At 36.7% G+C, this 13613-nt stretch overlaps 1 protein-coding gene across 5 annotated transcripts in view; it reads left to right on the forward strand.

The window, feature by feature from the left end:
- The window catches only part of DIAPH2 (diaphanous related formin 2), an 891299-nt gene that overhangs the window by 55643 nt on the left and 822043 nt on the right, over positions 1-13613 (forward strand). For all 5 annotated transcript variants that reach the window (XM_079910016.1, XM_079910017.1, XM_079910018.1 and 2 more), the window contains 2 exons: positions 5255-5287; positions 7837-8013. In XM_079910016.1, coding sequence (XP_079766142.1) covers positions 5255-5287; positions 7837-8013 — 210 coding nt within the window. The remainder of the gene's footprint in view (positions 1-5254; positions 5288-7836; positions 8014-13613) is intronic.

Consider the following 13613-nt stretch of genomic DNA (forward strand, 5'->3'; position numbering starts at 1 on the left):
GTGGTGTGAGAGAGAGAGGTGCATGCACCTATATAAATTACATTCAGATAAAATTTGAGAGCTTGTCCCTGTAGAACATCGTTATAAATGAGACTGTATCTTAATACAACCATTTAAAAATGTTTTACAGGTCAATTCACATAAAAATGACTGCGATTGAATCTTGTCAAAGAGATAGCTCTTTACAGCTCTCTGAACTTTTTTCATGTTGGTGGTGTTTTTGTTATTGTTCTCCTTTTGTAACTTTCTCTTTTTTTGACTAATGTATAAAAACAGTTGTGCAGCAGAAATAATTTATTTTCTATTGCAGATAACTTAAGTGTAATTTATACAATAATTTCAATGTATTTTTAATGTGCAGTGGCCAAAAATGGCCCCCTCCTAAACTCAAACTCTTCAAATGTCCTTAAAGATTTTTCTTTTCAATAGACCACATTTGTCTCTCTTTTCTGAATAGTTGTAGAGTTCTAAGTAATGGTCTCAAGAAGATATTTATGACAGCAGAGTTTTACATGAGGGAAATCTATGAGAAAAATATCCATATCAGTCAAATGTACATAGTTATATAGGATATCCAGTCTGTAGTTGAATGAAACTTGTAAATCAAGAAATCATAAGCAGAGTGTTTTTCTTTATGGTTCTCTATTACAAGTAACTGGGATAATTTTTTACGTGAATATAATTTCCTCTTTGTCTTAAGGTGCTCTATCATTCTTAAAGATGCCTTTTAGGAAAAAATAGTCTTTAAGAAGACACTAAACAAAGCATAGTTCTCCTCCATTTTTGACCATGGGTCCACATTTGGTTTATGAATAACCAAACTTTAAACTCAAGGGAAGCTCTAGAAATAGAAAGGTACCTAGCCAGATTGACATTCCAGTAGAGGGAAGAGTGGGTGCACAAACAGGACATAATGAGGCATGCGGTGGGAAAAGGATTTCCATTTTTCCGTAGCGCACAGATCATTGAGGGAAGACGTAGAAGGTAGCCTAGGGCTGAATAATATAGGGCTTTGAATGCCGTATTAAGGGTATTAGTCTTTATTCTGTAGGTCATCAGGAGCCATTGAATACAGATGGGCAAGTAATAGTCATTTATAATTTTTTATTGAGTTCTGTGTGCCAAACACTGATCTAGGCATTGGGGTACATCCCTGAAACAAACAGATGAAAACCTTGGTTCTTATGGAGCTCACATTTTTAGTGGGAGAAACAGACAGAAATAAATTATAGACTATGTGAGAATGTCGTAAGTTTTATTGAAAAAAGGAAATCAGAGCATGCTAAAGCAGGTCAGGAGAGTGTGGAGGAGGTGGGTGTTTCCATTTAAATAGGATGGACAGAGTAGGTCTCCCTGAGCAAGAACTTGAAAGGGGGAGGAGTGATGGAGGAAAGCATATGGATAACAGAAAAGAGCATTCCAGGCAGAGGGAAGAGACAGTGTATGTGGCTTATTGCCTTATGGGGAACAGTGAGGTGGTTGCTGTGACTAGAGCTGAGTGAATGAAAGGAACTGTAATAGGAGATGAGGTCAGAGGGATATGAAGAGTATGCAGCTCCATAGGGCCTTGCAGGTTATTGTAACGATTTTGACTTTCACTGGGAGTGAAAATAGGGTGCCATTGAAAAGTTTTGAGCAGAGGAGTGACATGATCTGACTTGGTTTTTTTTTTTTTCTGACTAAAATCCATGGTTTATTCAGATTTCTTTAGCTTTTTCTTTTCTTTGTTTTTTTTTTTTTTTGGACAGGAAAGTACGATTTATTGGTGCACGTGAGTAAAGAGGGGACAGCCTCAAGGCTTTCATGAGTGCAGGGCCCGCCATGTGTGCAGGGGGCCACGTTTAGGGATGTATTTGACCCCACAGCCACCCGGGAGGAGCCGCCTATCTGCCGCCATGTTTTCAAATTCACCTGCATTAAACTTAGTAAATCCCCACTTCTTGGAGATGTGGATCTTCTGGCAGCCAGGGAACTTGAACTTGGCCCTGCACAGGGCCTAAAACACGTGCTCCTCGCTCTGCAGCTTGGTGTGGATGGACATTATGACGTGGCCAATGTGGACCCCGGCCACTGTGCCCTGGGGCTTTCCAAAGGCACCGCGTATACCTGTCTGGAGACTAGATTGGGGGCAGCATGCCAGTCACGAATGTCCACTGGAAAGGGCTGTCTCCAGGGTCCCTTAGGGCAACACATACAGGCAACAGGCTGCATACACTACTGAGGAGGCTGCTGTTTGCAGCCATTGCACACCTGGCCCCCACAGGGAAAAGAGCATAGCTGGTTTAATTGGCTGCAAACTGACTTGGGTTTTAATACTGTCACTTCCTCAATGTGTTCAGAATGAACTATAGCAGGGTAAAGGTGGAAAAAGGGAGATAGGTTAGGAGGTTCTTACAGAAATCTAGGGAAGAGGTGATGTGATGGTGACTTGAACCATGTCTTTGCTTGAAGAAGATGACTTTGGCAATGAGGAGAGAATGGTGGCAGAGGTTATTATTAGGAGGCTACTGCCAGTGATTAGACTCTAAACTGGGATGGTTTGTGCAGAAATGAAGAAGAAACTGCAGAAAGATCACCGTGGAACTTGACAACTGTTTTGGCTGTAGGGATTGAAGAGAGGGAGGAGACCAAGGTGACATGGAAGTCTTAAAATTGGATGGTAACCATTACCATAAACATGACCCTATTTTTGTAAGTCTGTCCTAACCCTCTGTGACAACCCTTGGTGCTCATGTAGTGTTTCCACTGGGTTATTCATTATATACCCACTTTTTCCTACTCTATTTTCCCTCCTATTACCCACCTAGAGAGCTGAGAGAACAGCTCTGATTCTTACAGTTGTGGCAGTAGTAAGATATAATTAAGAATGAAGAATTATGAAAGACCAAAGAATCTAAATTTGTATATAGTTTGTATATGAAAAATAACCAGCCACTGGAAGAACAGTAGTGTATATTGGTCAAAATGAATTTAGCAGGTGACACATAAGACGTGTTAGGGAAGGACTTTGGTTGCCAGGGGAATGCTCTTCGGGATGATACTTGACCCCCTGGTAATGATGGCAAAAGGCAGTTACCCAAAAGAAAAGGAAACTGATGGGGCTTGGGGCATATCTGTGAATTTGAGGTTACCATGAACTGTTTCAATTCAGTAGTTCAACGCTAATATCCTACAGCCTAATTATACCACCTGAAGAGGCCATATGTTGACGAAGAGTTAGTATCTAGTGACAACCAGATCTGTGGTCCATGGGCGAGTCACTTAGCCTCTTCAAGCTTCAGTTTCACCATTTGTAAATTGAGAGGTTTTGACCAGATTATCTCAAATTTCATCCAATTTAATAGTGTCTAACTCCATACTGTGGGATTTAATATGGACAAAAATATGTTAATTTCAAAAAAAAAGAGTGGAGGTGGGAGAAGAGGAGAAAACTCAAGTCTCTTCCCATAAGACAAGGTGGGACTATTGCTAGCAATGCTTTTTCGTTGTTGTTGTTTCTGTCCCCCATGATTAAACTATCAACATATATTCAATTGAGATACAGACTTAAGGCATTCGAGACATATGTGTACCTTAACTTAGAGAATTTGACTAAAATCTTATTTTCCCCGAATTTACATATTGACTTTGAAGATTTATATGTTTCCAATCTTGAGTTTATAACCTCAAAGGATGGGAAGAAAAGAAAAGCAGGGGTTGCTTGAAGAACTGTATAATCTGTCTAATAAATAACACAGGTGGACAGGTACATATCTGGATGGTAGCAGGGTAGTTGAGGCACTTTTGAGACTTTGACATTTCTCACTCTGATTTTACATGACAGGAAATCATGAAGCTTGTCACTGTGCATAGAACAGTTTTCTGTACCCCACAGGGAAAATTAAAGAGAAAATACCAGGTAGAGATAGTCCTAGGGTGAACTGATCTCTCTTAAAAAGGCTTCAGTTCTGATAAAAGTAATCCCCCTTCTTTTCTTTTTTCTAGGCAGTAAAGATTGATTGGGGTTTGTGTCAGCAGGATGTGATGAAGACATAGTACAAAGACATAGAAGTGTAGATCCCTGAGGGAATAGATGTATTAAAAGTAGAAAAAGAACTACACATATAATAGTATATTTGTCCCAACTACTGGAGGGGAGGATGATCTTTAACAGCATTTAGTTGGTGATATTTGAAGACAGTTTTATGAGATCCTGTGACGAAATAATTCTCACTTAAAACTCTTAATGGAATTCTCCCCACCAGTGATACGACCATATTTTTCTTAGTTAAAAGGGATGTGAGCATGCATGATGTACATCATTCAGCTTCTGTTTTGTTGTAGGAAATAAGTATACAGGTTGTGGCAGAAGGGTTAATTTCAGTTCCTAACAGGTGATTTAAAAAATATGGTTCTTTCCTAATCACATCTCTTAACTAGCACTACAACATATTTCAACATATTTATAATATAATAGTAACTGCTTTTGTGCTGATTGTATGTTATTGTAAGATCTTGAAGTATCTTCTGAATCCTGGAAGATTACTAAATTGTTAGCTGTTACTTTGCTTACTTTAATATTGCTTTATTACTCCAGTATTGTTTGTACTCTATGTGGTAGTTTTTATTAACCACTGTATTTTATTAACTAGAGTATACCATTTCCAATGATTCTCAACATTAGAAGTAGAAAACCACATGCAAAAAAAAAAGAAAGTGTTGGAGTTTTTGAGAAATGGGCATATATTAACAGAATCAGTAAGTTCAATGTTATCTAGAATATTTATAAAGGTGTTCGTTAAATTATCTATCAGATGCAACTGAGTTCTAGACTGAGCTGTTTCATTATATGTCATTACTATTAAATGTGACATTTTTCCTGTTGTTCATGTTTTTAAAAGTTTTATGTATCTCAAAAATATGATTATTCATTCTAAAACTTTGAAAAATCTTGAAAGGGCTTATGACTTTTTTATATCTGTTCTCACGTTTGAGCACTGTGGTAGTGATGTCTGTTCCAAATCTGACTTTGGGAACTTGGGAGTCATCTTCAAAAACGAAGAGACACTCCCTTCACCAGACCTTCATTTTTAATCCTTAATAAGGTGTTTTTTTCTTTTGTAAAGAATGTGTTTATAGATTTAAAGTTTCTAATTCTCTTTGAAGAATTATAGTTGATAAAATAAAAAATGAGAATCATTCAATTATTTTCTTGTTTGATCTGTGAATTTCTCTTATCTGACAGGTATTTTTTTTTCCTTTTTGGTTTTAATAGAACATTCAAATAAAAACTTTGGCAGATGATGTGGTAAGGTGGACTTAGCATGTTATCATTTACTTATGCATGTTGCCTTTTTATTAAAGTGGGTGGACATTAAAGCATTGATATATGTAAAGATATAAAAAGTCTAGATGTTTACAAAGTACAGTAGATGGAAGAATTGTCAATAGAGTGGCTTTTCTTTTTTTGATATAAACATAAGCAATTGTATGTGTTCTCAAAATAATTTTGATATTACCATCCTGATATATACCTTAGCTAATTAAAAAAAGTCAGTATAAATCTAACTCTGGAAAACACAAATGTTTCCTTTCTCAATAGCCATGTAAATTGACTCTGAATATGTTAAGCATTAATATTAACAGTAAAGGAAATTAATTTAAAATGGAAAGGAAGTTAAGTACATTATGTTAGAAATGTGGTATTATATTTAAAATCCTCAAATATTTTTGATCTGAGTCTATCGTAGTAAAACTTATTAAAAGTTATGGGCTTAAAATTTAAATGTGCCCTTTTATAGCTAAGCTTTTAAAATGTGGTATTTTAAGTATTTTTTCTTTGTGAAATTACCTGTCTACAAATAATGTAGAATATCGTTCATGATTTAAGGAAGTGAAAGTATGTGGCTTAACTTTATTTTCTTATCAAGATATAGCTGAAAGCAAAAGCCAATTTTCTAGATCAAAGTGAAGAGCATAGTGGAAGATCAAATATATATGTAAATAATGCTACTCAGTAAAAAAGCCAGCACTGCAAAAGTAAATATTAAGTGATATGAAGGGAAAGGAACAGAGATATGTTGATTTAATGGTCGATTGCATATTTAAATGCTTTTGTGTCCACCATATCTTTTAGTGAAATTTGACTCTTGGTTATGTACTCAGCTTATTTGGGATTGCTTAATGTTTTTTCTTGAGTTGTTTGAGTTGGTTATTACATATCTAATCTAACTTAATTTTCCTCAAAAACATTCAAATTTAAAAGAAAATATGAAAATATAGAAGGTGATTCGAAGAAATGAATCTTTATGTGAACACTGGGCTAGGAACCAGGGACTCGTGAATTTAGCGAGTCACTTTTTCTGTGAAGTGAGAGAGTCGGCCTAGATGATTTTTCAAGTTTCTTCCCAGCTCTAAAATATTATGATTTACATAATCTCTTTGTAAGCAACCATGTACTAAGATCATTTTTGGAATCCTAAATAAGCTGCTTAAAACTGCTCATATTTCTTTCAAAGTACACCTTTTAGAAAAAAAAAGTGTTCTTTGAATCAAAAAAAAAGTATGTTCTTTTAATGGGGGTCAACAGAAGTCAACATAATTGTGGTAAGAACTTCTGTATGCTTTTTATACTGTTGAAGTGATTTATAAGGACTTGGTAATGTGGCAGTGACGAGGCACTGTCCTGATACCTAACATATCTGCTTGTTTAACGTGAGCTGACAGTATGCATGCATGTGCTTCCTAACAGAAACCAGAATAAAACTGAGTTGTATTCAGTTTTATGGTTATTACTAATTTTTGATGTCCAGTGTTCTGTGGTTTAAAACAGAATGGCCTATTTACATGTAAGTGGAGTCATTAACTCACTTTATGTGAAATCGCAAGCTAATTATTAGAGATTGTACGTGGAATCAATGGTTCCAAGTCAATATCCATAAAATAGCAAGTTCTTCGTAGTAGTATTTGTAGGAATAAGATATTTCTGTTTATGTTATATTTCCAGAGCAAAAAGGTAATGTTTTTAATTTTGTTGTGCTTCCTTGTTGGTCCCACGTTTTAGGGAAGAAAAAGGTGTGTGTAATAATAATAATAGTAATAGTAACAACAACAATAGTAATAAAGAGTAGCTAAGTACACTAAACATATAACTTATTTAAATTTCACAATAACTGTTTCTTTGTTGCTTTCTCTGTCTCCCCTTCCTCCTTCCCTCCCTTCCTTCCTTCCCTCCTTCCTTCCTCCTACATACATTAACTTATCCCTATTTTAGAGATGAGGAAACAGTCATAGAGAGACCAGGTAATTTGCACAGGGTAACTGACCTAGTAAATTGCAGATTCAAATCTAGGTAGTCTGGCTCCAGAGTCCATGCTCTTAACCATTGTATTCTACTACTACACTGCCAAAGTATTCATAGATACTTGTCACAATTATTTTGGTGCTTTGAAGAAGAGAAACATTACTATAATTTCCCCCTTAGAATTGGATATTCTTTTCTTTTCTTTGTTTTTTTTTCTCATAGTTTGAAAGTTGCCGCCAAAGACACGTTCTCTCTCAAACCACCACACGACTTTGAGGCCGGACTTTTCTGACCTAGTTACTGTGCAGAACAGAAATGACAAGGGACTAAGTTTTACTTTTGAGGAATACTTTTCACTCCCTAGATTTCTGCGGCTGCAGAGCTACTTCAAGGTTTCAAAATAGTACAATCTCTAACTGGAGCTTGCTGCTTAAAATAACATTTTGTCAAAAGACAATAATGATTCCTAAGTGCTATTTTGATGTTTCAGTTCTTCATGTTTGTTCGTGATTCTTGATCTCTTCCTTAGGGCTTCCTGTTTTTTCTGTTTGCAGCGTGACCGAATTACAAGTTTTAGGAAATCTACTGTCAAAAAAGAAAAACCTCTTATCCAACATCCTATTGATTCTCAAGTTGCGATGAGTGAGTTTCCAGCGGCTCAGCCATTATATGATGAACGATCTTTGAATTTGTCCGAAAAGGAAGTACTGGATCTCTTTGAAAAAATGATGGTAAGTTAGACCCCCTGATTTTGTTGTAATTTTAAAATGCATGTGCCCAGAGTAGCACTGGGTTCTAAGTAGGGCTGTTTGTATGGACTGTGTTTATATCACATAAAGGAGAGACCAGAAACTTGTTGATACAACAGAACTGTTTTCGAAAGCATCTGTCGTTCTGAGCTATAATATGTCTGTCTCTTCCACTATGAGCTCCTAAAAGGGGGGGCTGTCTTACTTATTCTTGTTCTCTAGTATTCAGTAGTCTGTGGCACACTGAATCAATTTTTTAACTACCTAACTTGTGTTTCTGTTTCTATAAAGCAAAACAGGTCTAAGTCCACTTTTCTGAAAACAATATAAGGTATCTTGTTAGGTATATGAAATAGAGTTGGGAGGACAGAGTGTAAAAAAACAAAACGAAACAAAACAGTAGAGGGGACAGAAGAATGAATTCCTCCAAGTTTGTTCTATTATCAACAGTCATACCATCTATATTTTCTAGCATACTTCTTATATTTTATAGCTTGTGATCTAGATTATTTCTTATATTAGATAATAAATATAATACTTTGATTATTCAGCAGTTTATACCAAGAGAGGGGAGAGATGAGGCATCGGGCCATCTTGGATTGGTTTCCTTGATCAGAGAAGTGGAGATCCTGATTCATGATTCATTAATTTCTAATTCTGTCCCACTTATCATGGCAAATTTTTTTTTGTGAATCTCTATTCATTTTGAGTTAAGGTCCACAAGAGTTTCAAAGGTCTCCTTACCCATACCAAAAGAAGAGGTTAAGAATACTGGAAATCTAGACCCTTCTACTCTGCCCATTATGGAACATCTTGTTACCACCCCGCCCCCAACCCCACTCGTAATTGAAAGTTGTTGAATGAATACAAATTCCCTTTATCTTTAAACTTTTCCTTTAATGTTCCTTCTGTCTAGCCAGAGCTGACATCCAGCTTTTCCCTTGTCACAAGTCCTGACATTCCCACTCTCTTCAGCCTTTCCTCCTAGTCCTATGGTACACCCTCTTTCCGGCTGCTCCTTCTATGTCAAATTCTTTGAACATCTTTCAACAACCCTTTCTCTTGTAAACTCTATTATCTGCTGACCAGCCATGATGATGATAGCATCTGGCTATCCTTTTGACCCTTCCCTTGCTATTCGTTTTGGTGATTTCAGCTATTACATTGATAACCTTGCCATCACATTGTTGCCCTTAGTTCCTTGGTTTCCTGAATTCTGACCTTTGCATCCATGTATTTAGCTAATTATAGACATGACTACACCTTGGACTGTGTCACTCTTTGGAATGATTCCACCTCTGAGATCTTTAGCTCTGAAACTCTTCTCGGAAGCTAAACGACCTATATTACCTTTTCCAGGCCCTTAATTTTACAGGGCATGTTTGTGTAGTGGTTAAGAGCTTGGACTTTGGGGTCATTCAGCCTTGAGGCTGAGTTCTGCCTCTGCCATTAATCACATTACCCTGTGAAGGTGATACATCCTCTCTACACTTTATTTTCCATAACTGTAACAAAGGTATAAGAGGGTCTACCTCATATGGTTATTTTTAGGATGAGATGATATTTCTAGAATAGTGCCTGGCATAAAACTTTCTATAAAAATAATTTTATAAATGTTTGTTGCATTTCCTTCTTTTAGCAAATAAAGCTCTGTTCTTTCTTCAGTTTCCCCTCAATTTGCAACTCGGTTGTCTTATCTTAATCACCCCAAACCAACAACGACAGAAACAAACATTCTTTGACATTAATCAAACTTTTAAATCTTATTTTAAACTCTTCTTCTCTTTACTCAAACTTCACTCAAATGATACTTACTCCTTTAATCAGCTAACCAATCGGTTACTAATTTTTGCAGTAGTGAAATAGTTCTTTTAGTTTATCGTGGCATTGCCACCCTCCAGTTCACTTTAGCTCAACACTTACGGGCCTTCTTCCACGCCATTCATTTTCTCAGTCACGTCTAATTGCTTTCCAAATCCCATTGGTTGTGCTTTTGCAATGACTTTTACGTCTGTTTCCTCAGTTGTCCTCCAGATGCTCTTGCCCTGCTTTAGGCAGTATCCCTCTCTGGCTTTTTCTCACGGGCTACGAAAGTAGCCTCCTATCTGGTCTTCCTCCTGTCCTCCAGGTTTTGCCTGTTCTAATCCAGTGGTGCTCTATTCATGATTCTGAAACAGATTCCTTTTCCAAAGCCCCAAGTAGGCCCTTCTGTTTTCACACAGTCATCTTCTATGTCCCTACTCCATTCCCTCCACTGTGCTTCTAGATGACTATTTCACACCTTTACTTTGCTGCTCAGTCCTCAGAACTCTTACCCATCTTTATGCTCTGCTGATGAGCTTGCTGCATAATTTACTGAGTAAACTGAAGTGATCAGAAGAGAACTTCCACAGACTCTCACCACCACATCTACCTAAGTTTGAGTATCTGCAGTCTTGCTACCTATCACCACCATAGATGTCATCTTCCAGTCCCTCCATTTGTGTACAAGGTTCCATTCCTTTAGACCTACTTACTGAAGGACATTGCTCCAATCATTTTTTCCTCTCTCTTCTGCCCTTCCCAGCAGCATACAAATGTGCTATCTCACTTTACAACTTTTTCATGACCTTATCTCCCTTGCCTGTTACCACTGTATTTTTACTCTCCTTTGAAGGAAGACACCTCCTAATAATTTTGTTCATATTCACTGCTTCTCATTTCTCTCGTCTTACTTTCTGTCTTAAACTCACTCTAGCCAGGCTTCCATCCCACCATTCCATCAAAATGGCTCTTATCAGTGTCACCAGAGATCTTTATGCTGCTGAGTCCCATGTTCAGTTTTCAGTTCTCATCTTAACTGACCTATCAGCAGCAGGTGATGCATTTGGCCATAAATCGCCCCCTGCTCCCCCTTTATTTGGCTTTCCTCCTATCTCTTTGGCTGCTGCTTTTTAATCTTCTTTGTGGATTCCTTTTCATGTCCTCAACCTTTAAATGTTGGAGAGGCCCAGGGATCCATCCTTGGACATGTTCTCTTCTCTATCTACACTATCTTCTTTTGTGATTGCAACCAGTACTGTGGCTTTACATTCCACTGTTATTCTCACAATTCTCAAATTTACCTACAGCTTAGTCCTCGTGTCTGAACTCTAGACTCTCATAATCAAACTTCATAATTGACATCTCTCTCTGATTGGTCAGTAGACTTCTCAAAAGTAACATATCCAAAACCAAACTGTTGATATTCCCCTCCAAACCTGCTCCTCCCAGTGTCTCCCCCTTCTAAGTTGATGGTATATCCATCTGTCCAGTTACTCAGGCCTAAAACTTTGGAATTGTCTTTGTCTACTCTCTCTTTCTCACATTCCACATTCAATTGACTAGGAAACCCATGCACTCTTCCTTCAAAGTACGGTACTTACAAGAGCTGACCATTTCTTACCACCTTCACTGGTCCCATACTAGTTGAAGCCTCACCTAGGCTGCTACAATAGTGGTAGAACTATTAGGATTAACACAGTTCCTCATTGGTCTCCCTGCTTCCACCATGACCCTCTGCAGTATATTCTCAACACAGAAACATTACCCTTTTAAAACCTGAACAATGTCATGTCACTTGGGTTCTCAAATCTCTACTATGGCTTCTTGTTTCCCTCAGGGTACAAAAGCCAGTATCCTTATAAGAGCCTGTAAGGCCCTGTATGATCTGATCCCCACTTTACCTCTTCGATATCTTCCTCTACTACCCTCTTCATTTGCTTCAGTGACACACACATGCCTTTTACATGATGATAGCTGTAAGCAAAAATGATTCCTGGCACTTATAAATTTTTTCAATTTGTGTACAGCATTTACTATGTTTTCAAACCTTTTACAATATTTCCGTTTTGTGGTTTGAATTTTAATTCTAATGTTTCATCAACAAATTACCACTTTCCTCTTTAAATATGTTATGTTTTTAAAAAGATTTGTTTGTGGATTCATAAATGTGACTTAAAGAAAGGTACAACTTGGTGCCACATTTTCCCTAATGAGAATTTTTCCTTCCATGGGAATGTTGGAAAAGGAAATCAGACAATTATGATTTGCTTAAAAGTAACAACAAAAGATCAATAAAAAACTTTTTAAGGGTTGTATCTCTTCTTTGAGAGAAGTCTACTTGTACATTGAACATTTTGCATTTTCTTTATTATCTTCAGTTTGTCTGTAATCAAGTTAAGTGAACAACTTATTTTATGAATTTTCACAGCTTTCATTTACTGTGCACCCTTGGGCCCAGCATGTAACTGAGCAGTTTACATGTATTGTTTCAGCTGATCTTTGTGACAGTGCTGCAAAGAAGGCAACATAGTTATACTGCATTTTTCAGATAAGGAAATTAAAGCTTAGAGAGAGGCTAAAGAAATTGGTTCTGTAACTTGCCTTAGCTAATACGGGGCTGAGCTCAAACTTAAATTTACGTACATAAAAATCTAAAAAATTGGCATTTTGATAATCTCTATCTTTAATAATATTTCATTTAAGCTAAATGTAAAATTAATACACTTTCTTTGCACGCATACTAAGTGGAAGTAGAAGGCAACTCTGAGATACATTGCCCCACAGGTAAAGCGAGATGGAGGAATGTTTCCTATTGATGACAGAAGGTTGTCTTTTTCCAGAGCATCGATTGAAAAGAAAGAGGCCCACAATTTAGTTTTGGAAAACTGTTAAAATGCCATCTTCAAAGTTGATTGGGAGAAGACACTTAAGTCGTCAGAAGTAGATTTCCAGATATGAAATTTCCCTTTTTTATTTCATTCTTTGTAGGTGTCCTTCCATGTACAAATAATGTAATAGATGTACTTGTCCTACTTGATGGCTATTATGACAATCTTGTCTCTCTTGATTCTCATCCTTCATTGTGCTATTCCTGTTTTCAGACTTTTTACACTTTAGAGTACTACAAATGTTTAGACCATTGGGCCTAAACACCTTGTATGTGTTTTAGGATAGCATACCTTGAGGAGTGAAACATTTAAAATAATTACATAAAATAGCACATTATAGACAGTAACAGAGTATGAGACGCTTGACAAGAAATATATTACATTAAAATTGCTAATATAATTTATTATTTGGAATTTCTGGGGGATGATATATTTTGGTGAAACTTTTGGTGAAAGGCTTAAGTAATGAAAGGCAATATTCAAATAAATCCTCTATTACTCTGATAATTGAAACTCTTGTTATGTCTGAGGATCATATTTGTCAACAGAAGTTCTCCCTGTACAGGTTTGTAGATGTAGATAATAGGGCAATGTTGGGCTCAATCTGAAATTACTACAGATTTTTAAAAAAGTGTTAATTCTTTTATTTGATTACTGTAACTTGTATTTAACTACTAATAGCTCATTTTAAACACCACTTGACACTTTATAGTCAAGTAAAATCCTGGAATGAGTCCAGTTAACTGAAAGATCTGAATGGTTAGGTTTTACTTTACTAGTGAGTTAGTAGATTACTAACGTTCCATTGACAATGACATCTGTTCTACGCATTGATATGCCACTTTTCATATTGTGGCTGCTCAAGGAAACAAGTATAGACACCTCTTCTGA

This window comes from Stenella coeruleoalba (genome assembly GCF_951394435.1).
Source record: "Stenella coeruleoalba genome assembly, chromosome: X".
In the NCBI taxonomy this organism is placed as follows: domain Eukaryota; kingdom Metazoa; phylum Chordata; class Mammalia; order Artiodactyla; family Delphinidae; genus Stenella; species Stenella coeruleoalba.